The 25,249-nt window shown below is 32.1% G+C and overlaps 1 protein-coding gene across 1 annotated transcript; it reads right to left on the bottom strand.

The window, feature by feature from the left end:
• Positions 1-4,628: 4,628 nt before the first annotated feature.
• Positions 4,629-25,163, bottom strand: LOC132714470 (beta-1,3-glucan-binding protein-like). The gene is made up of 12 exons (XM_060697368.1): positions 24,896-25,163; positions 17,766-17,843; positions 16,262-16,384; positions 15,779-15,906; positions 15,399-15,473; positions 14,216-14,276; positions 9,978-10,145; positions 8,182-8,259; positions 7,467-7,584; positions 7,175-7,237; positions 6,243-6,366; positions 4,629-4,864 (listed from the first exon to the last, which is right to left on the bottom strand). The coding sequence occupies exons 1-12, from the start codon at positions 25,161-25,163 to the stop codon at positions 4,661-4,663; spliced, it is 1,488 nt and encodes a 495-aa protein (XP_060553351.1). The 3' UTR covers positions 4,629-4,660.
• Positions 25,164-25,249: the final 86 nt, after the last annotated feature.

The raw sequence follows: 25,249 nt of genomic DNA, 5'->3' as shown, positions 1-25,249 counted from the left end.
TACCTTCATTCCAGGTGAACCTTTAAACAGAAAAATAAAAACAGTCAGCAAAGAAACGTTTTGGTAGTGAAATAGCAAAATGTAATATGGTTTACTCTTACTTTCGTTATTGACAAGATTGAAAAGGACTCTCGAAATTCCTACCGAAATAGATGAAAAAAGCTCTGAAGATTTGCGCTGTGTTAACCAAAAGAAAGCTGGCATAAGATAAGTTGAAAATGAAAAAGGTTTTCTTGTCATCTTTGAAAATTATAACATGATTTTCAAAATGCTAACCACTTTAAATGTACAGAAATAATAAATGATTATGTTTTCTATTTAATTTATTAATTTTATTTCATTGATATCATCTCTAGAAAAAAATCTCCATTTCACACACATGTTTGCAACTATTAGAAGCGTTTACGTCAAACAATAGTCTGGGATATCATTTACTTCAATTCTATCATTATTTCAATGCTAGAATTAGTAATCATGCTGGTTTTTATATAATACGTATATAGTTATATTGAGAAATTGAGAAAGTGGTCTCAAGAATATATTGTAAACAACGATGGTAATTATATATATTATAGTGTTATAAAACTGTATAAGATACCATAATATATGTTGCCGACCATTGTTTATCCATACAAATGTAAATGTGTAATATAACACATTCATGAAAAAGGTAGTTTGTTCAACTAGAATGAATTTTGGAGATTTACCCGTTTTATGCAAAGTATCAGAACTCACTTTTTACATTGTAGCATATTAAAGCTTTAAGAACGTCGGTCAATGTTTAGTGAAAATTGAACAACTGACATTGCTTTTGTACTAACTATGGTTTTATCCAATTATTAGGAAACAGCAATATCACCGTTTTACTTAAAATATACAACTTATTTGTGTGTAAGAGAATTTTTTTTTATTTTTTTTTCAAATCAAAATTTGATGTTTTCATTGTAAAGAAAAACTCTCATTAAAAAACGTCAAACTATAAAACAACACATCATGCGTTGCGTATTTGCAATACACAGACACGTATTCGAAGCTATGTGTAATTAAAAAAAATCTTCAATTTGTTGTCCGGAATAAGGGTGTAACGATTAAACGGGCTCGGTCGGTTTTTGACCAAAAACAGGTTGAGGAATTAAATAACTGGAAACCAACCGAGGTTAGCATAAGACCAACAGATAAAGGCATTTCAGATTGGGTTTTAACATTACCTTTGTTTATTTAAGACAATATATGACATATTGTTGAATTATAATGTTGCAGTAATGATTGCATGATATCTAATTGTGTACGGTACAACACTTTTTTTCCATAATCAGATATGTTTTGTAATTGTTGTCGAGTGTAATTAAATAATAACAAAAGGTACGGTTTACGGGATTACTGTTTAGCGATATTCGGTTCTGTGGGTGCTGAACATTTAATATTAAATCAATAGGACGCTCTTGTCAAATGAAAAAATAACTATCTAACCATGAACAAATTCATGCAAAATTGATGTTTTCAAAAGTTTAACGAATAGAGTTACTATCATCCAATGGTTCACAAAACTAATTTCAGATATGCATTAACAAAAATTTACAAAGCTTAACATGATTTAACCCTTCAAAATACTATGAAAAGAATGACTGCTTCGTTTCATTATTTAGGTGTTTACTACATGAACACTGCAACATTATCGTTTATCCAATAATATGCCTTCATGCAATTTAAGTAAATGAATAAGAATGAATTAAAATGAATATATACCAAATCAGAATCAAAGAAATCCAACACTACGATATAAAATCACATCCACTTGCATAACTTTATATGTCCGTTGGAACGCAAAAAAATCGCCTGTTATTCCATGTGTTCTGCCCGTTTGATTGATTTGGTTAACATGCTACCAATTTACAATTTTTAAAACATCCAAGTATTAATTGACGTAAAGTGACTATGAATTCCAATAAAACATATAGCAACCCATGTTCTTATCTATAAAAATAACCATAAAACTTACAAATGTACACAATTTACAGTAACTACGTTTTTTATATCTGTGTTTTATTTTATCTCCAAATCAAAAAATATACATGTAGTATATATTTACGGCAGTCCTTTCTTGTGTTAAAATACACTCTGTAAATAGACAACTAATTCTCTTCACTTGTTTAAAAGATATCATTATAGATAAATCGTTAGCAACGGATGATTTTGCTTATTGCATGAATAATATCAATTATCATTACGTGCGAATTTTCTTTGTACTCTTTTCTTTACTTCCTACGCTTTTTTGTTGTTGTTGAAGCATAAAATATATTTTAGTAGCATGCATTTGTCTATTAGGGTCTTACGTACATCTTGGATTTTAAAACTTTATCTTTAGTTTATTCTTTCAAAATACTTACCTAAATAAGACTTAAATTAGTTAATTTAAAGTCTATAAGTTAGTGTAAAGAATCGAAACATAACGCTTGCAATCGTACTTTATCGTGACCTTTATAACATTTTATCGTAATGGATACCACCACCTACATTCACTTTTCGATAAGTAAAATCCAAGGTACACTACACCTATAATAAACACTGTCAATTATATTTATTTAAGAGCTATACGTTCATCATATAATCCATTTTTTTTTATTTACTTCTCTTAAATTTACCATAGACGAGTTTACTTGATCGCGATCACTTTGGTTGTCATGACAGTTTAAATCTATGTAAATATGTAGAAGACACAGAAATGAGCTATGCTCTGCTAAGCTAAACGAGCTATTGATTAAAAACCTCTAACTGTCGGTTGTTATTACCTTCCACAGATATTTCAACATCTCCTGAAGCCAGGTGATTCAACTTTGGTGTTGGTATTTCAGCCGAGAGAGCGGCCGCTACCAGCAAACTACACAAAACAACGGCAAACATTCTTTCTATCCGATGACTCTAATTGCAATCAGTTCAGTCGTGATACTAACTTCAAATTGAAATGTCTGTACTTATTGTATGGATCTGATATATAGTCTTATCTCTATCCAAATTATGACATTAAACTGTGTTATGTGCAAGCCTGGTCGTATTCCTCTTACATAAATCAGGACAGGTCATATAAAATGGCATCAGTTTAGTGAATTGTTGTTTTTGTTGTTGTTTTTTTTTCAAAGTACTAGTATCGCCTCTGGAAGGGATACACTTTAAATCAAAGCCATTTTTTAGAACATACACAAATTGTCTTTGAGAATTTCAGCACACTCAAAGTTTTTTACAGTCTTTAATTTCAGAGATACTGCAAAATGTTTGATACGTGTCCTTATTAACAATACACTTTTCATGATGGCTTGACTACAGGCATCCCATTTTGCATTTTTTCTTTCCCGTGACATATAATTCTTATGTAACATGTTCACCAATGATTGCAAAATGTTATGGTACTTTTCCATCGGTTTTAACTAATTTGAGCATGACCATAGGTTTCATTCAGGACTAAAAGCAGAAATTCATTGAAATCTTCCCATTTTGCAAGTGCTTATATGAGTACTGTATGAAGTAAAAGGTGCTCGCTCTGTAAACATATACTAGGTATTGCGATTTTCTTGACATTCTTGAATATAGCGTCAGACATACGTTAAATCTCAACGTCAAAACTTCTTACTGACCACTCATCCTGTTTTGAAGATAATGTATTTCTTTTGTCAGCATATAGTCGAATATTTTCTTGAATATTAGAAATCCTGTCATTAATGTATACTAGAAAGCCTTAGAAAGACCTCTAAGGACTCGAGTATTGATATTTAAAAGTTACAGAAGTATTTGATGCAATGACCCCTTGTTTTCTTATAGCACGATTCTAAGAGAACCACTGAAGAAGAAACTTTTGTACGCCGATAGAAGAAAGTTTGTATAGGAGTCCTTGATGCCAACTAAAGAATATCGAAAGCGTGGAGTATATCACAAAATGAAAACAAGTTTTGTTTCATCTGGGGCTGTTGTGAACGGTTAGATGATATATTGTTGAATGCCTTGTAATGAAACCAAAATTTAAATGGTTTAAGAAAATTATTGGAAATTACATACAGTAGTTATACAAGTATTAATGGATACATCTTACAATAACTTTTCCGAAATAGCTAAGGAGAGATAAAGGTCTGCAGTTACATGTTTTGGAAGGATTATACTTTTAATAAGTTAAACATACATTGGCAAGTTTCCAGGGAGAGGGAACTACATATGTTAATAGAAGTTTGTTGAAAAACCTTGCAAGTGGTAATGTTAGTCTGAACCAGATGCCTTAACTGACGGAGTCATGAGTAATGATAGTTAAATGAGGAACATTGTTAATTCATTGATTTCTTTTCAGGAAGTTCTAACAATTCACACCACTAAATGTTCTATAATAGAGTGTTATTGGGACTAATTAGGCCAGTTTTCTATGTACATGTAAGCATTGAACAAACTATAAAACATGTAGTGGTGCTGAAGTGTTTCACATCAATTACTATTTTCTCCATAATCAATGATGTGGTCTAGTTAGATATTCACAAGCACTCATTTGTATTACAAAATAAAAAAACCCTTATATGATGGTCTTTTATTTTACGCCACCATGTATAAGATAAGTACCTGAGAATTTTAAATATTCATCAAAAAACTTATTTTATTCTAGTAATTTTACATAGTTACATTACATTTAACATTGTTGCATGTCAATATAATCGATTTCCATGGCAACATCGTCTCCATGCCATGATGGTAGCCAGTCAGCTCTATGGTCCCAGAAGTCCTTAGGTTCGGTTGGTGAATTGTTATTCCATGGTTTCGGTGAATTATATCTCCAGTTGTCAGGGAAGAATCCGTTTGTTCCAGCAATAGCAACATTTAGAATCAAGTAAAACTGCAATGCAAGACAAGTGCTCGTATATGGCAAAAGTATAGCCCATTTCACTACGATTTCTCACGTAAATTAGCGAAGTGCTACGATCAGATTCCGAGCATATAATCAACTGACCAATCAAATGCTGGTGGATGCATGTACAATCTATTACTAATAATAGTAACATAAAAATAAACAAAGGAAATTTACATGGCGGATTCTTACCACAAAGTTGAAATATTTCGAGAAATATGCCGTTATACGGCATAGTTAACTCATTGACGATAATACATCAGTTTAAACTTCCTCCTTTACCTAACGCCACGATAACGAGTCGATATCGACTTTACACCTGTCCTGCATGTCACATATATGCGGCTAGATAAGACTTGCTTTACTTCCCGGTCGCCACGTTGTAGTGTCGAGGTATTCCCCGAGAATATTTAAATATAAGCCAATCAGAAATCGTCAGCATTTGAGACCGATGCGGAAGATAATCCATTGGATTCTGATAATGAAATGTTTAAATTTGACATCAGAAAGCAGTTTAAAAAATGAAAGTAGGGATTTTGACTGAAGGGGATTATGTCCGTACACCAAAATGAAAGTGTTTGTGAGAGTTTTCCAGAAGAATAAGCATCTTTTAATTCAATAAACACTCGCTCGTCAGCCGCTGAATCACCCGCCATTGTCGTAAATATAAACAATACATGTACACTCGAGAACCAGTATTTCATTGGTCAAACATATTAGCACTTTACCTCCCACGTGATGCGTGTCTACAAATGTTTCCGATAAATTACGAAAGGCTGGTGAAATGGGCTATTCGGAAAAATAAAAGATCTATTTTAGGTTGACATTATTTGGTAGTTTAAGTTCAATGTACGACAGTCTTCAGTCGCCAAATCGAAATCGTAACGGTAAGATATGAAAATAATTTGACATGGTTTGGTGCAAACGAAATTAATAAATGAAATTAAGAAAAAAGTTCAATATTAAGATAAGTTAAAAGTGAGGAAAAGTAATAACATTGTACGAGTACATCATGTAGTCATGAGCCACCGCTAAGCGGCGACCAAGCAAGATTTTTTTAATTTTCAAGAGCAAGACCATCAGGGTAGACCTTGTAGTAAATGGTTTACAGAACTTATTCATACAACTTGAAGACTTTACCCAAAGGGTTTTTGTCCAAGTATATATGCAATCCATTGCAAAACAAAAGAAATATGACCAACGTTGAAGTTTTCGGAAGGATACGGCATTGCAAACAGCAACGTCAACGTGAACAACAACATATAACTGTAGCAAAAGCTCACACTTTTTAAAAAAAGAAAGTTAAAAATACAAATCGTATGTCTGGCTTGCAACGGTTTATGATATAATAATTTAGTCAATTTACCGGTTGATCAAAAGGTGCTGCCTTTGTACCACTTCCCCAGATATTATTACCACCGAATCCACCTTTCTGCCAGAAACTTTGTGTTATTGGAACATCCATCATAGTGCGACCGTCAACCGATATACTAGAATAGGAAAAAACAGAGTTTTTTCTATGACAGTGCCCTAGACTATACCCAGTACTTCACAGTAAGAAAATGGGCATTACTCCGTATAAAGTAGCTCTGAGCTCAGAGTAATGAAACATGTGCCAATCATGCTAGACAATAGCTGTGAACAAATGTGTTAAGTTTAAACCCGTTCCCTTCAGTAGTTTAAGAGATACCAACTTGCGCGCAAAACCTTAACCAAATTGTGTTGTCGGAGATACCGATGTAGGTGTGGGAACAATAGCTGTCCCTATTCTTCGAATTGTCTAACTGATGATGGTAAAACAAAAGTGTAGAAACTTATTTTGTACAGTTGATAATTGAAAATTTCTACATATAATTCAAATGATCCAGCAGTGTAAGACATATAGCTGTCTTGTTAAAGGTAAAATCCGAGGACTATAACTAAAAATCTTCGGTCGCTTTTCCTCATCCAGTTTTGAAGGTAAAATCTATACATTTAAAACTTACTACAGACTTTGATAAATTATGATCTTCTATTAGAATGTAAACATGTTGTTTTCTTGATTGAATCTGATGACCTAGTTCTTTTACAAAAGATGTCCAACTTTCAAACATTAATATAAGCATTTTTAACAAATTTTGACGAATATAAAAGCAAAATGGTGACCTAAAGGCTCTTTACAAGGAGTTAACCTGCATAGAGTGGTAAAGCTCAGGTGAACTAAAATATTGGATATATTACGGTAACGCGTTCACCAAGTCAATGCAGATAATTTCGGATGACGACAATCTGTGCATAAATCACTTAGTTTATACTTACTGAATATGATTAACATCCCAATCCAGTTTGTAAGTATGCATAGAATGGCTCCAGTCACCGTGTCTAAATGAAAAAAAGAAGATCAAAATTGTCAAAAAGTAATACATTAGTTAAGACTACAAAACTTTAACAGCATGTTTCCTTAAATCTTAACATTAGACATCGGTAACAAAATGTTGAGATCTAGTCGTAAATATATATCTGTCTTTTTTATTTTTAAAATGATCGCTATTATCAATCTAACAGTTCTAGTGCTAAAAAGTTAAGAAGAGCAAATTAATATCCAACTTACACATCCCCGTGTGTAAGGTAAAACTTGTTTTGCCCTGCATCAGGTCCCCAGTGCATCGTAGCTCCTACCTCACCAACGCCATGGTTGACATTGTTTCCATCAATAGCCTGTGTGTTCCCTGTGGTAAGTTGAAACAAAATTAATGTAGGGTAAAACCCACGTAAATTGCACACCTTTTTCCGTGACCTTGATAATGAAGTAGCCAACGATTTCTGGAGAAGTAGCAATAGCAATAGCAAAATATCGTAAATATATATAAAAAATGTTCTTGTTTATTTCTGCATAACAACCATGGTTAGCAAAAATATGCGTATGTACTAATGTAGTTTAAAACAGAAAGGCAAGTGAGGATTGATTAATATCAATATAAGTAAAAGGAATATTATTGATCATATTTACCCTGTGATCACTACATGAAAAAACAACACATCTATGTTAAATGTTTAGAGCAAGGCAAGTCTACACATATATGTGCAGTCTTACCAGATTGGTATCATGGGAACAGAATTCAATTTGTGGTGATAATGCCACTTGTTCAAATTAGGTTTATTTACAACATATGCTCTGTTACCAGACTATACATGTATACTGCCTCGTATTAAATTTCTTCTTCAAATCTTTAGAAATTAACGATGAACAAGTAAAACCTCAAAAAACAACAAAATGCATACAAGTTATGTAAAGCATGAGTTATCTTAATAAACATATCAGGTACCTCTGCTCTCCATGATGTCGATCTCCCCTGATCTTGGCCATCCACCATAATGACTATCCCTTGGCAACATCCAAATAGCTACAATACACTGGTCAATTAGTAAATACATGTACTTTTAACACTGAACTATCATATCTATAAGATAATGTATACGGTACAAATTTGTCGGAATAATTGAAATGTCAACTATCGAGTATGATACTGGACAAATGTACATTTACCAAATCATGATACTAGTATCTCAAATAAGTAAAGAAATAAATTGGATATATGTGAACTCTTTGCTCAAATTAAGATAATCTGACATAAAACATTTGGGAAAACTAATACAATGCCTACGAAAATGTAATCTGATATCTTACTATACATTTATGTCAAAGTTAATTATAAAAAAAAAAAAAAAAAAAAAAAAAATAAGCTTAAGACATTATCTCCTCATGGTATGAATGCAAAGTTTTGTACAATATATAACTTTGTCATTATTGAGCCGGTATACGTATACATGTAGTATGTTTTTGCTCATTTCAAGGTTTTTTAGTATTATTAATTATGAGAATTTTTGTATCACATGTGCAGATCCATATTATATGTGTAATTTATTGTATAATGCTGTATTTATATTCATGAAAGATTCTGTATTTATTGGACAAAGTTTTTATTCCCGTGTTAACGTCACGTTCTGTTTAGCGTATAGTTAAACGGACGTTGCGTCATTTGTCATTTATTATTTTATAAACGTCATTTTTTTCTGAAGAAGACTAAACGTCGAAAGATTAAGAAAAGCGTTTGTTTTTGTTGAACTGATTATATAATTTTTATTATAAGTAAAACAAGTTGAGCCTGCATCGCCCGATTCAGTCCAACGCTCTACCCATTGAGCTATCCGGACGGTGTTTTGAACTGCATTTTAAAAACATGCATATTACATGCATTTGTAAATTACCTAAACATGTACCGATCACATTTTTTACAAATAAATTGTTGTCGAGTACTCTTTAGTAATAGAAAGAGTATCGAATCACGAGGCTATCTAATTTGTACGAGGGGGGGGGGGGGGGCGTAGCCCCTGAGTATTATTCAGATTGCCGACTGTTTCTATGTTATTTCTCTTTTGTATCATAGTCAAACATAAAAACACGTTCCCTGTTGCCACAATATGAAACCCCAGAAAAAAAGTAACCAATGAACAAGCATTTGAATATGATATTTCTACCGCCTTTCCTTCCTCTGCCGTCACAATAAGTAAACCCCAGCAAAAATGAGACAATCAATGGGTATTCTCTTGAGTGCGTATAACTTATACCTGCACTCCAGTTAACGCATTGTGCGTGTATATGTATACACATTTTCAACAGAAATGTCCCCAAACTATGATACGATCTCATTATATGATACAGTTCTATAACCTTGTACTAACATGTTTCCTTTTCGTGACGATTTATAACAGACTTGATTGTAAGGTTAAATAACGCGACGAAGTCAACTCCGAGTGACAATTGTCTCATATTCAACTGATAAGAACTAAACCCATTTATAGTGTCAGTCCTTGTCAGGTTGTGTATTTCTCGTTCCAGATAATAAATGGAACAATATTAATGACAGTGAAATGTTAAGTAATGCACTGCAATTTTTGTCCTATGACAAAGTAAATATGTTGATAATTCGTATCATATAATAAGTATTAGTTTTGTATATGTGTTAACCAAATGAATACCATATTTACACACTGTCAGTTTTATTTAAGTGAAAGATCTGTCTTTAACCCTTATAACAGAACATAATGAAACTTCAAATACCTGGCCAAATCCAATCTCCTCTTGGTACTCTAGCTCTGACCTCGACAGAACCAAATCTGATGGCACTTTTTGACTTGATTTTTCCGGACATGACTGGTGGCAACGTTCCGTATTTTCCCTCTCTCAGACAGCCATATCTGTCGGCATTGGTACAATATCCGTACATAGCTAAAGTCAAATGACAGCTGTTATTTATGTTGAAAAGGTGCCAACCACAAACTCGAAGCCCCTTTGTTATTTCAGCCTCAACGATTGCTTCCACTTAGATATACTTTCAATTAAACCGAATTTCTTGCACGTGAATCATGATTATATCTACTGTTTACACCGGTTCAAGAAAACCCTGTTTTTCTTCCCCTTGTAAGATCATTATGATCATTATGTATTAAGTATGGCCATAGCTTTCGCAGAAGCGGTGGGTCTACCGGTGCGGCGATGGAGATTTCGTCGCAGAAGCGGTGGAAAAACATGGCTGTCGGATAGTTTTTTGCTGGTGTCGGTAAGTTTATGACTTATTTGTACGTTATGTTTTTTATGTTTAACTGATAACACCTAGTGAGACTGGAGCCCACATATGTACTCTTCCAACTTATTACACGCATGGGGTGCAAACCATGACCAGTTATGCAAACACTTCTGTACAGTTTGACGAGGGGACGCCACTTTTGCCTAATTTTGTTTATAACACTACAAATGTACTCAAAACTACCCCTAGATACACTGGCATCGCATCGTATGTATGATAATTACACAAAACAACCATATTTTGGAACTTTTGGAAATTGATATTACCATTTTCATATAAGAATTTACAAAAAATGATTACAACGCAGACGGCGGTGGATTCGATTGCAACGCAGTGCGAAGGGCCCGATATCATTTATGTCTTTTTTTAAAGTTAAAGTCACAGACACTTAGGAGTTGAGCTCCAAACGCCTAAAAATACAAATGAAATATATATTTGTTAATCCTAACACATATAGTTGTTATATATATCAATGAAAGTAAATATACGCTTTTTTGAAAACAAAATGACTTTCAGATATGCTGTATATAAATGCGCTTTGAACCAGCCTTGCTATAATCGGAGTCATTCGGGATAATGCGGGTTCTCACATTCATAGCGCACCGCATTTAAATACGACAGAGCTGAGTGCAACGCTTGAATTTGTTGAAATATTTTGTAAATAAATAAAACGGCGATAGTTTACATTTTGTCACATAGTGTGTTTGTATATTGAAGATGAAGTTTGATATTGTTGAAAAAGAAAAATATGATGAAAATATATAATAAGTACCAGTAATATATGTTTAATGGATGACTCGTGTCGCCTGTTGACAAAATGATAATGTGAAAATATTGGAAATAGAATCAATTGCAAGGTGATTTGGAGGATGTGCGAATTTTTTCTAACACATTTTTTTTTATCTTGTGTATATTTTTGACGTATAAATATTTACTTTTTCTTCAAAACAGCATATATGTAAGTTTTATTGAAATATATGATAAGTATATAGGCTGGAATTAATAAATATATAATTATTAGGATTTTAAAGCAGCACGCCTCAATATTCATGTTTATTTTCATGAAAAGTTTGAAAATGTATTTATGTTTTACTTTTACCACGGTACATGTTCCTCCTTGTTAATTTGTGTCATCCTCAGTAGAGTTAAAATACAAACATAGAAATTTGATTGATAATGTCTGGCAGAGCCAGACGTCTTTATTGTCTAGAAATAGATTATGATATAATCAAAAGATTAACCAGAAACTTCAAATACGCTTTCATATAGAAAAATATTGTAGCAAACGTTATAATAGATGACACAAAGTTGGACAACAAAAACGACCAAACTGTCCAACCAAAGGAGGAACGACAGACCGTGAAAAGCAACGAAAACGAAAGAGCGACAATTTAAATTGTGACTTAAAGATTACAATTACAATTTACAAACAAAAATATACGATAATTTGAACGCGTGCATGTGCAATTCGCTCATAGGCCAATAAACAACATTTTCGTCTACCTTTTTTGTCAGGTATTTTGTAATATTTTATTTCAAAATGCATTCTATAATTTTTTATATTACATGCAGCCTATTTATAGCTTTGTACATGTTAAATAAAAATTTGATATAATTTAATGTTAACATGCTAAGTTATATTAAAAAAATGAAATAAAATTAAATAAAAAAATAGATAAAGCAATACTCAGTAAAGCTAAAATTAGTGTCACTATCAACAGATCTTATCTCATCTCATCTCATCTTATCAATGTATTAAAATGTTATCACAACTGTTCATAAGTAAAAATAAAGTTCAAAATAAATTTATGACCAATGTGTTAGTAATACATAGTTAATGATGACTCTTGTGTGTTAAACTACAAAAACATTTTGATTTGTTAAATTGATAAATTAAATTCAATATACGAGTTTAAGCTATAATTAACATTTCAGCGATACATAGTTAACATATACTTCAATATGTTGAACTAGTGTCCAAACTAGGATTTAATTTATCAAGACATTTTATAACTTAAATGAATGCATAGTTTGTAAAGAAAATACAAACTTTAGGTATTTTTTAATTCAATTTATAAGTTAAAATTACCATTAAAGCACTACAAAGTTAACATACATCCCAATATTTTAAACTAGAATCAAAAATAAGGATTGTTTTATAAAAACATATTGATAAGGTACATGATGCATAGATTGAAAATAGAAATATACATTATAATTAATTTTTAGACAACCCATACATAGAGGACATTGAATAAGTGTAAGTTCAATACTGAATTTATTGCAAGAGTTGAATAAAATTATATTATGCGAGCCTCTGACGAGCATGATATTAATTTATTCAACGAGTGCAATAAATTCAGTAATGAACTTACACGAATTTAATATTCTATTTATCACATACCCAAAATAGAGACCGTTTAAAGTGAAATAAGAGTCAGTTTTCATTGACGCGCCTATAGTATAACGCTAACATTAAGCGCGTCTTTACACTATGTTAGCATAACGCTAATGACGCTAAGGAAAGTCGCAAAATCGGCACGGGTGTGTGATAAATGTAGCTAACATAAACCCCAATATTTTAAACTAGTATCTTAAACAGGGATTGTTTTATAAAAACATATTTATAATGTACATGATGCAAAAAAGCGTATATTTACTTTCATTGATATATATAACAACTATATGTGTTAGGATTAACAAATATATATTTCATTTGTATTTTTAGGTGTTTGGAGCTCAACTCCTAAGTGTCTGTGACTTTAACGTTAAAAAAAGACATAAATGATATCGGGACCACCGCACTGCTTTGCAACCGAATCCACCGCCGTCTGCGTTGTTATCAATATTTTGTCAATTCTTTTATTAAAATGGTAATATCAATTTCCAAAAGTTCCAAAATATGGTTGTTTTGTGTAATTATCATACATACGAATGCGATGCCAGTGTATCTAGGGGTAGTTTTGAGTACATTTATAGTGTTATAAACAAAATTAGGCAAAAGTGGCGTCCCCTCCGTCAAACTGTACAGAAGTGTTTGCATAACTGGTCATGATTTGCACCCCATGCGTGTAATAAGTTGGAAGAGTACATATGTGGGCTCCAGTCTCACTAGGTGTTATCAGTTAAACATAAAAACATAACGTACAAATAAGTCATAAACTTACCGACACCAGCAAAAAACTATCCGACAGCCATGTTTTTCCACCGCTTCTGCGACGAATTCTCCATCGCCGCACCGGTAGACCCACCGCTTCTGCGAAAGCTATGGCCAGTGTGATATTATCAAATAAGGATCAAACACAGGCTGTCTCAGACCGGAGCATCTATATATATATATCTCGGGTAACTGTTTAGAGAAACATAAGCAGAGCCTTGATACCGCCGTTAACAGTTACTCTCGAGCTAGATATTCCGCTCTGTATTGGCAGTCAGTGTAACATCCATATTGTCTGTGACTTATTTTTTCATTTCGTTTTTTTTTTACTTGAGCAAGTTTTCTTGAAACGAAGCAAACATATCTATCTAAGACTACAATACGTACATGTATAAATAATTATTCGACAGAACGCCAGTAAACAAATACTTATAGCATACAACTATACACTGTAAAAGTCACATTAAAAATTGAGTACGGCTATTTGGACATTTATCATGACTTTTCATAATGGTATTATGTAAAATACTTATTACTGATAATACTGCCATATACCTTTCAAATCCATGACGTCACTTGTAAGTGAAGTGAACCTAGGATCGTCTATTGTCAGAGTCTGAAATATTTACAAAACCTTTTATGATGATCGGTAGAAAAAAGACCATTTTCTAGCTCTACGTATGGGTATTATTGCCAACATAAATGTGTTCCCTTTGTCTTGATACATGTGCCATTCACGAAGAGTCATTTTATGCCTAACGTATAGGATAAATTGTGTTAACATCTTTGTCAGATTCAAATAAATGTAGATCTCCTTAAGACATGTGCACGTACACACAAAATACACCTGTTCAAGAAGACAAGATAAATAGACACGCGTGCTCTGTAAAGCACTATTTTTCCCTTAAACCTTATATCGTCTCCTTAACTAAGAAGAAACAAACAAACACAATTATCATTTCATAATTTCATATTTAATTGCGGAAAGCACTTGGGTCGCTATACTGAAAAAAAAAAAAAGAAAGAAAATAATCGACGTGTAGAATGGTCAGTAACCCAAAGCTGAACTGACACATAACTTGACTACCGTTACGCACGAAAACTTCGTGCGCTAATCGCGACCCCTATCGGAGACTTTACACGATTGAAGGGAAAATAATTTCTTTCTAATTCGTCTGCTCAAACGAAAGAAATTATATATATCACATTACTGTATACCTGTTTTTGTAAGGAATTAGTGTTTACATAAACGATAATTTGATGAATACAGAGCTAGATAATATTTTGAAAAAAAAAACTAATAATGATGATGAACAAGACGATGCGGATAAACAGTATACACTGCCTTTTATTATATACCTATAAATTTTCTCCCTAAAATACACACAAATATTGAAGCGCAAATACGCTTCAACGGATAGAAATTTCCGTATTATGTTAGTGACAAATACGGTACCATATATGGAAGAGCCGGACAATATTTGACGTTGGTTCCGATCATAGCTTTGTATAACGTTGCATTTGGAAATGGGAACCAAAATTATTAAAGGCGTGGCAAGTTTGCAAGAATTGCGTATTCATCCGTCAGTCATGAATTTATTTCTTGACAACTGATATCAATTTTCCACCGCTGCTCGTAGAAAAATACAAAGCCTCAGATAGCTACTACAGCATAATATTCCGTATGTATTACATCTCACAAGGCTTTTAAAATGTGTTGAAAAAAGGGATCACTTACGGGTTTAATGAAAAGATGTCCGTTTCTTGTAAAAATATTTTTGGCATCAGGAACGTAAGCCTGTACTTCCCAATTCTGAAAATATATGTGTAACAAGTTTCAAACAGAAAATTTTAGAATAACTCCTTAAGTTTCTGAATAAAATAAAAAAGTAACACCTTCTCTAGCCTCCTATATTATAATGGACGGTTAAATTTCTCTTAGGAAAATTACCCGACAAAACAAACGAAAGTATTTTAAATATAAATTATCAATAACTTTTATCGTATTGGCTGTCTCAGTTTAAGTTTTGCTTTTTATTGATATGAATGGTCAAATGTTCTCTTCATTACATATGAAGTTAAGAGTGAAGTATTATTATATAATGATAATGTCCTTACATATCCACCATACATAGACACTTCATAGTTCCAGCCGTTTGGATTAAATGCTCCATTAAAATCATCTCGGAAAACTGACGAACATCTTTTGACTATTTTAGGTGGAGCAAAGGCAACGCTTCTTTCTTCTACAAAAACGGCAATTTTCTTTAGATTAATACAACCCAGAGGACAAATGTTCTCATAGATTAATTGTTTATCAAAAGGAAATTAAAGCTGTATTTGATATAATTTTTTATGTTTACATTAATAACAGCGGAATATACTATATACTAAGAAAATTGACATTTTCACAATCTTCGAAGTTCATTCTACTTTTATTTTCATGGAAATAGTACACTGTACAAAATGAGTATTATTTTGAAATAAATAAAAAAATGTTTTATACCAAAATACTAGTACACAATTATGCGGGTATACATTTATCGGCAGTAACATATTTATCTAAAAAAGATATGTAATAACAAATGGTGTAAAATTAACCTGGGTGAATTTTGCCTTTGGATACTACAGTTTTTCCATCAATTTCAGCAGTAATTGTATACTTGATCTTTTCTTTCCCGTTGTATGCCGTTTTGTGATTTCTATGGTACCAGCGACCATCAGCTGAAAAATCATTCAGTGAGTTATGTTGCGACAAATTGTAGAATATTCGGAAGTGCATGATTAGAATTATAATATGACTTCAGATTTTATTTAATTATTAATTCTAAACAAATTTAATCTTTAATCTTCAAAATGATTGAAATAATTGATTCGAGAACAGTAAAAAAAGTCAGTAAATGCATTTAAAATCGTCTTTCACTGCTAATTTTTAGGCGGTGGAGTAATGCAATCTAATAATTATTTCTTATATAAGTGCATAGCGTTATTTAGAGATGATCAGACTGTAGAGTAACGTATCTGTTTGGACTGACTTTAAGGCAATAATGAAGTCAACAATATGTTGAGGAATGTCAAACGTGACCTCCATAACAGCAGAAAGGACTGGTATTTCTCCTGCTGACCACATGGGTTCCTCTCTCAATAAATGAGCGACAATAGATAGATATTTTTCAAGTCTTTCCGCAATGCCAGATTTAAATTAGAACTATTTTGGTTGATTTTATTACTTAGACTGGCCTTTGATATGTTTTGTATTACAAAACTTAAGACTTTGAAGTTCACTCGGTGATTTTGAAAATAATTTTAAAGTTAAATACCGATAAAGTATGTATGAAGCAAGATAAGTATTTTCTATTGCATATTACCAACATGAGGAAAAGCACATACATCAATCTTATAAGTGAAAGTCATCATCGGAGAGGTAATCAGACCTCCCCACAGTGTTGAGGATGATTGCTGGTGGCATCCATTCTTTGGTTATCAAATTGAAGTTAATAAATCTTACTTAATTAATGGCTAAAATCATTACAACCAATCTACAATATTGTTTTGCGCATAGTCAGCTTCTAAATACGACTTAAATCGGTAAAGGAAAAGTCGAAAAATATAATTTACTTTACAATAAATGGCTCTTTCCGTTTGTCACCCTTTAAATCTGAATAGTATACAATTTAATGTTTCGAAAAATATAGTAACAGCTAAGCAATAGAGCTACAAAATACTATGTTATGAAATTTTGTTGCTCCTCTAACATCGGAACATCTCGCTGATTATTCCTAATTAAGAGATTTTCCGGAAACTGACGAAAATTACAGATATATTGCAATTGTTCACAGATGCAGTTCGACCGATCAAAAATTCTTTACTGTAATTTGAACAATTAAAAAAATCTTAAACAGCTGCAAAAAGACTTCTTGCATGTTTCTTTTCAAAGAAGCAAACACGTTATTGTACTCCTCAGATCACATGCTTATAAACATGACGTGCATGTACACTATATCAAAGAAAATTACATTTTGACCAACCGCCATGAAAATCTAATTAAACGACCAAGTTTAACAACTTTTATTTATCATGTATTGGATATTCAAATAAGATTAACCTCCTTGGTGAAATGGTCCTTGGTGTTTATTTCCTTTAAAACTATATTTTACATCGTACACCTTCATTCCAGGGGCACCTATAAAAAGAAATAAGCATTGTTTTTGTAAAGCACTATACTGAAACATGGATATTTTGCACGCACTTAAAAGAAGGGGATGGAATTGTTATTCATACTTATCACGTCATTATTTATTCCCAAAATTACTACATCAATAATTTCAAATGACAAAATTAAATTTTGACCAAGAACCATGATCGAAGATTTTCTTTTTTAAAAACTTGAAAATGCTTGAATGAGAAAATAATTGGAAATTTATTGCTTTATAAGCGAATGACGCGTGCGCAAAAAATCATTGCTAAACAGATAAAACCTTTTTAAAATACCTAAATTATATTTTGTTCCGGAACATTTTATTCTGTTTACGTACATTATTCATCTGTATTAAATAACAGAGACATTCTAATAAATGACTATGTTACAGATATTTCGGAAATCAACCATATAATAATGGAGCTTTTAAATGGGTTTTTTAATTAAAATAATTCATCAGTTTATAAATTTATACCCCTTTAAAATGAAAATTTTTTATCAATTATTTTTTCCCTTTTTTTAACGTTCAAATTTAGGGGGAAATATGTAAAAAATTTGTTTTAATTCCATATAATATTAAAAATTAAAAGAAAAAGGGGACAATTTTATGATTCACAAATAAAACGGTTTTTCTACATTTTTTTCAATTTTAAATTGAAATTATCTAAATTTTAAATTAATTTTTTTTAACCCTTTCAACGGAAAATTTCCACAGCCACCGGATTGCCAGTGTGTAAGTCTTGGCTCGCGAATGTTCTGCAGCAAACACGAAAAACGCCACCAGGGAAAAAATCCGACAAATCATTGGCGTAACAATCAAAGGGCCTAACTTGCTTCAAGTTCAGCCCTTTAACTCAATTTGGTGTATTCTTTAGATATTTGTTCGTTAGTTATTTGGGAATTGCCACGGACCGTTATCACCTTGACTTAAAGGGAATAACGTTAAATTCACAGATTAAGAACGGTCGTTGGGTTCACATCAATTTGAACATCTATTTTTAACGGTGAATAAATAGAACGATGCAACAATTTCAAAAATATTAAATTGGGTTTAATACCACAGTTTGTTTTGGAGAAGGGCGGGTTCAATACAGCCCCTTATAAATCATAAATTATCGTTTGATATGAATTGCTTTCCCCCAATGTAATTATTCTAGGCATATCAAACCCAAGTTTTATTGCATAATTTTTTTTGGGGGAGGCCTATGCCTCCCCAATGTGTATACCATTCGTCAAATCTTACTGCCGCGGTAATCAGGTAAAAAAATAGTACCTTGATTTTTTTTAAAGCTGACTCATCACTCACCACAGACATTTACAATATGAAAATACTTTCATTCTTTAATTTTCATATCTGCAATTTTGTAAAGATAATAATTATCTGAAACATTTTTGTTTATTTTTTCAAAAATCACTACTCCGTGACGTCATACTGCCGCGGTAATTCAGGTTTAGGCAGTCGTATTACGTTGGTCATAATAGTTCTAGTATGAAAACCCTTCTATATAAATAAACTTTATCAATATTTTTTAACAAAAAGCATAAATGAAAAAATTTATAAGTAGATCTAAATGCTTTAATTTGGGGCAAATATTCTTTTTATTTTTTGATAACAATTTTCCCAATTACTACGCAGCGACCAACTGTCTATGACGGGTCATTAACTAGAACGTTGCAACACCGTATTCTCAATATCATGCATGTTCTTTTGTTGTTATAAGCCATTAATAGTCCTTAATTATTTTTAAAGACAAATAATTGTAAACTGTCGCTTACATCAGATCATGATTGCGTGATAACAATGGAAAACTAACTTATTAGTACACCCTAGGAGGATGTACGCGGAAAACGCTCATAAACCGCTATATCATATAGCTGTTAGTAAATATTTTGCATACATTTAACTAAAAATTCACTGATGGTGATGAACATATAATTTGAAAACATTATATTCTTGAACCATTAATTAAAAAATCTATTTTACTACAAAACCCGTAAGGACCCTCCGACAAAATTTCAGCACAAGATTACATTTTACATTTAAATTTAGCAAAATAAAAAAGCAATACTTATATATTTTCATCTTACATTATTCATTAATCAAACTTTTAACATAAAAGTATCTTTTAGAAATATGTCTGGCAATTGACAGTTTCCTACTCTGATCTTTTATTTGTATAGGAATAAATTTAAACATGTGCTCTTTTGTTTAGGAATATTTTGAAAGTCTTATATACCCACTAATCTCATAATTAGAATTTGACAGGTCAGGGATTTATTCAACCAGTTGTTAAGTTAACTACGCTCATTTTAATCCCAATAGAAAAATTCAAATATTTGGGGTAAAAAACATGACCAAGGTACCTAATAGTAGTACAGGTGGTGATCCCATTAAACTGATTATAGATTCGAATTTATTAGAAAACACAAATAGAAACATATGTGTTTCCGTACAACAAAAATCGGAAGTAAAGTGAACAGTTAAATGACAGAAATATATGGTCAAATATGTTTTAACAAGGAAATAATTATTTAAGAGAAAGACGCAAAGATCAGCCTTCAATCAAATGAATGACCCCGTATTGTGTAATTTGAAAGTTTATTCAATTCTAGGGCAACGCATCATAATTTAATAGTCCATGTGTAATAAAATTCAAAGTTTCAATACAGATTATGAGATACATAAAAATATTTAAGAATAAGATGCTTTAAAAAAGAAACTTTAATTTGAAAACGATAGTTGCGCGCGCTGAAGTGATTAATGTCTTTTTGAAAAATAAAAAAAAAAAATAAAAAAAACGGCGGCATAAGAGGAATTTCGTATTCATTTTACAACACTTGAAAAATTACTACAGAAAATGTGTTGTTGTTTTTTTGTTTTGTTTTCAACAAAAGTGTGTGTGTTTTAAGTTTATTTACTCGGCGCCGGAATAACCATATATGTCCGAGATTATAGCATCGGGGACGTCTTTCTCAAGCAAAATCTTCCTGGTAGCCCATTCTTCGTTTGTTGGTCGTAAAGGAAACGACAATACTGTCAAGGCATCAACTCTCTGACTGACGATAACAAAAATGGCATTTTTAGCGCCAAACCTCTAGAGTAAGTCACGACAGGTCAACCAATCACCTCTGGTACTTTATGATGACTTGACCATAACCTTGCCGTGTGCCTTCTCCGCGACGTGCACGCCCTCTGGATGGGATTGGAGAAGTTTCAACAAAAATTTCCCAAAACACGCCCAATTTATAACACCTTCATAGCACTGACGCTTCGATGTTCTCATCTATTTGCGGGAAATGGTCGACAGGGAAAACACCCTATAATAACCGCAAACCCTGTTAACAACAGATTTTCCGCAGTAAGTATATTTCAAGCTAATGAGGTTTAAAAATCCATGTATAATCTATCGATTAACTACCATAAGTTGCATGGTTGAGTGTTGGCGGTAAAAAAAAAGATATAAAACTTCCTGATCCAATTTTCACTTAGGTTGATTCAATTTTGAATAAGCTTGCAGATATGTATTTTTTTCAAGAAATATTTAGCTTTCATATTATCCAACGCTGTCAGTAATGAAAATGGGAATAATTTTTCTGAAACGTGATTTTATTCGAGATTTGCTTCTGGAGAAGACAACTTTCTCTCCGTAGAGCATGAATATTAATACCCATCACAAGACATTGATTAAGATATTAAGACAAGATATTGATCTCAATTATGGTACATGTAAATGTGTATAATTTTTACGTCCAATAAAAATGTTGCATAACTTGCAGTTGTTATTATCATTCAATGATATTAAAATGACATAAAGTTTTTATGATGAACAGTCCTAGAATATTTTGATAAAGAAACCGTCAGTTTGTAAAATATTATTGTTATCTTATAATGAACAGTCGTCATACTTGCTGGTATGTCATTTATTATAGACAGTTTAGGTTTTTCAAAAATTTGCATGATAAACAGTCCGAATGTAGACCTCAATGAAATGTTCTGGAATATTAGAAAAATGAATAGTCAACCATATTAACCATATATATGAATGGTTGAACACAACCGTAAGGATAAATAGCGCAATGTGCATATCTTCTTATTTTGGTAATAATTGAAATAACAGCAAATTTTAAGCAAAACGAAAAGAAGTCTGAAACATTCTGTCATAGCCTCCCCAATCAGTGCATTCAGTGCTTTGATATTACACCAGTTACATGTATGACTATTAACACAGTCAAAATTAAGCCATTATATATAACGAACAGAGCTGTTACAAACATAACGCCGGTATTTATTGTCTATGTTTGGCACCAGGCATGTGTTCAGAAAGAAATAAAGAAGAAATATATGAATCTTAATTTTGTTTCCTTCGCTTTTTAAGAACTACATTAGACAAATGTATTTTTTTATATAAATGTAACTGCTGATTTTTTTAACGTAAGGTAGAACATTATGATAACGATATCAAAATGAGGATACCATCATAATAGATATTTGGAAACACTAATCAGTATATCGTGCAAAGTTACTAAGATTTCATAATTTAATATCATTCCGACTTTGCTTTTGAGTTATTATTATGTCAGGAACAGCAAACAACAACAACAAAAGCAAAAGCATACTTGATTATAGAAAGTCTACAGGTTGAATTTTTTCTCTCAACTCAATATGAAAAGTCGAAAGATCTAGGAAAACGCGCCATATGATAAGAGTGCGACATACATAACCAAATTTGTTCTTATCACTCCAAATCATGGGCGTCCGTGCCCGAGTGGTTAAGGTCGTTGACTTCAAACCACTTGCTGCCCCTCACCGATGTGGGTTCGAGTCCCGACAGGGACTTTGTATTATTTCATGTGAGGAAGCTATCCAGCTAGCTTATCCGTCGGTGGTTCTACTCAGGTGCCTATTCATGCCAGAAATAATTTACGGAAGGGATCTTTACTCCACCAGTAAATTAGGAACATCGCCAAATGACCTATACTGTGTCCGTGTGACGTAAAACCCAATCAAACAAACACCAAATCCTGCCGCTTTAATTTTATGAATTCTTCAATGGTAAATACTACAATTGATGTGATTTAACTATTTTCATGCGGTGCTTATATATGTACTTATTGATATATAGTATGTTTTAGAAATGATGAACTTGAAAATGATGAGTACTTTATTGTGTGTAACAATATTATCATGTTTTTCCCCATATATTTGGATTTTGATATTCATATGTACATGTATATTACATGTAGCATTTATTTTGGGTGATGGTCATTTTGTTTTACATTCTTCGTACATAAACTATAAAAATAACTTATGAAATAGGACTTTGCACGGTCAAATATGCCAATGCAACTTGGAAAAAGATAAATTCGGGAGTTGAATTTGGTTTTATTATTTTGGGTTGAAGGATAACATATACTACAAATTTAATTGAGGTTATGCCTGGAAAAATCGAACGTAAGCCTATAGCTTGTACTCCCAAATGTCGTCCAAGAACATACTGAATTAAACGAGCTTGTGAAATTTTCAGTTTTGCCGTGTTAGCCGACCATAAATGTTTCCATATTTCACATTTATAGCTTCTGGTAAGAAAAAGTACGACATCTCTGTGATGCAAATATAAGAAATATCAGCTAGATTACAATGTATAACTCACATAGTTTACACTTTACTTTCGCTACGTGATGAAATAGTTATTAATCAAAATGTTTAAAGAAATGTAACTCGATTTAAATGGTTGTGTCCTAATGAACTGTATATGACAGATCATTATGTATTGTAGCATCTGATAAACAATGTTGCACATTTTTGTAGGACCTGCATCAGTTTACCCTTAAAGGGCCTAATTGGATGCACAATTCTCAGGCTCTTGCAAACAAATGGATGCATTAAAATATAATGCCAGCAGCAGAAATCCTGTTTAACATAATAAAACATTCAAAATCCTTAAACAATTTGGTTAAATAAGGAGTCGGACTGCCTAAATTCGATGTTTGACACCATAAAAAATTTATTGGACTCCCAGTGTATATGAGGGACCACTTAAATAACAGAACGTGATGTGACAAATTCGTCAAGTCATTTTTTTACTCAACTACCAGAATTATCCCATGCCTTGAAGTCTAACAAAATGAGCCCCATAATGGTCAATATTGCAATTTGAAAAAAATTCATGCTAGTTCTTTTCTATATCAGGTAAGACACTTACACATGAAATAATAAAAACTTTCACCGTTTATTAAGGTAGTAATTGTTATTTTTGTACCCCCACCCATAACCTTCAAAAATCCAACCAACAGTAAATAAATAAAAATTCTTCTTTATTGAAACTGAAAGAAAATTTCATTCATACTGGCCTAATGTCATACAGAATATATTGCTCAACAATACAATACTTCATAAATATTGATTTCATTCAACATATTTGAAAAAAATAAAAAATCATTACCCCCCCACCCCAGCTTTTACCACTCTCAGAAAACTATGAACGTTTTTAAAAAATCGACAAAAAAAATTGAATAAAGTGACAGACCTGAAATTTACCAGAAATTGATATCAATATGTATAAAAAGCTTTGTACCAAATTACAAAAAGATTTACCGTCTAGTTTTGAAAAAAAAAAAGTTTTCAAATTTATTGTCGCTCACTGGTCGACACATGAAAAATCTGAATAAATTTGTTTATGTAGCAAAAAATCAAAATTTAAACATTACTAGATTGCTTCCATCATAAATTAATGTTTCAAAATAGTAATACATTTAATACCAAATGTTTTAGCTAAACTATTGTGAAAAAACTGCTTTTCAAGGCTCAAAATAGTATTAATAACACTAAAAAATTGAACAATATGAGCCTATATCCCACCCACTAACATTTCACTATTTTTAAAAATAACATTAAGTCATATTCCATCCATACAAAAAATCAGGTCTGACATTTAACAAATAATGCCATCAATGTTATAAGTGTAACACATTATATGTTTTATGTGTTTACCATATTACCCTTTAGAAAATACTGCACATACAAAATGAGCTTTAACAATTTTTTTCAAAGTAAGCTGCAAGTTTAGGCACCACAGACTCTAGAGTCCTCTTTGCGTTGGTTACTCGAGGTTGGCCTTCACTATTTTTTGCAGTAAAAACATTTAACAGTCCATCTTCTCCTTTTCTCCTGAATATTGTTTTTAAGTGTTCAAAGTTCAGACCGGAACTTGCAATATTGTCAGCAGTTGCATTCTTCATCACCCCAGCTGCTATAAGTACTTCGAGAGTTGGAAAATTTTTCTTTTTTTCTTTATTACAGTCCATATTGAATTTAATATCAATCGGTGGAAAACTTTTTACAATCATACAATCATTTTGCGTTGACACCATCAGGGACACAAGCTCCGATA

This window comes from Ruditapes philippinarum, unplaced genomic scaffold, assembly GCF_026571515.1.
Source record: "Ruditapes philippinarum isolate M1 unplaced genomic scaffold, ASM2657151v2 ctg12_1_1_1_1, whole genome shotgun sequence".
In the NCBI taxonomy this organism is placed as follows: domain Eukaryota; kingdom Metazoa; phylum Mollusca; class Bivalvia; order Venerida; family Veneridae; genus Ruditapes; species Ruditapes philippinarum.
This window is presented reverse-complemented; position numbering and strand designations above follow the sequence as displayed.

Bases quoted from the DNA above. Each gene is read 5' to 3' on its own strand.
- LOC132714470 (XM_060697368.1), bottom strand. From the start codon at position 25,163: ATGGACTGTAATAAAGAAAAAAAGAAAAATTTTCCAACTCTCGAAGTA. The intron at 17,844-24,895 runs GTTAAAGCTCAT...TTCTTTTTATAG, and splicing joins AGCTTACTTTGAAAAAAATT to GTGCCCCTGGAATGAAGGTG. The intron at 16,385-17,765 runs GTTAATCTTATT...ATGATTTTTCAG, and splicing joins AGGACCATTTCACCAAGGAG to CTGATGGTCGCTGGTACCAT.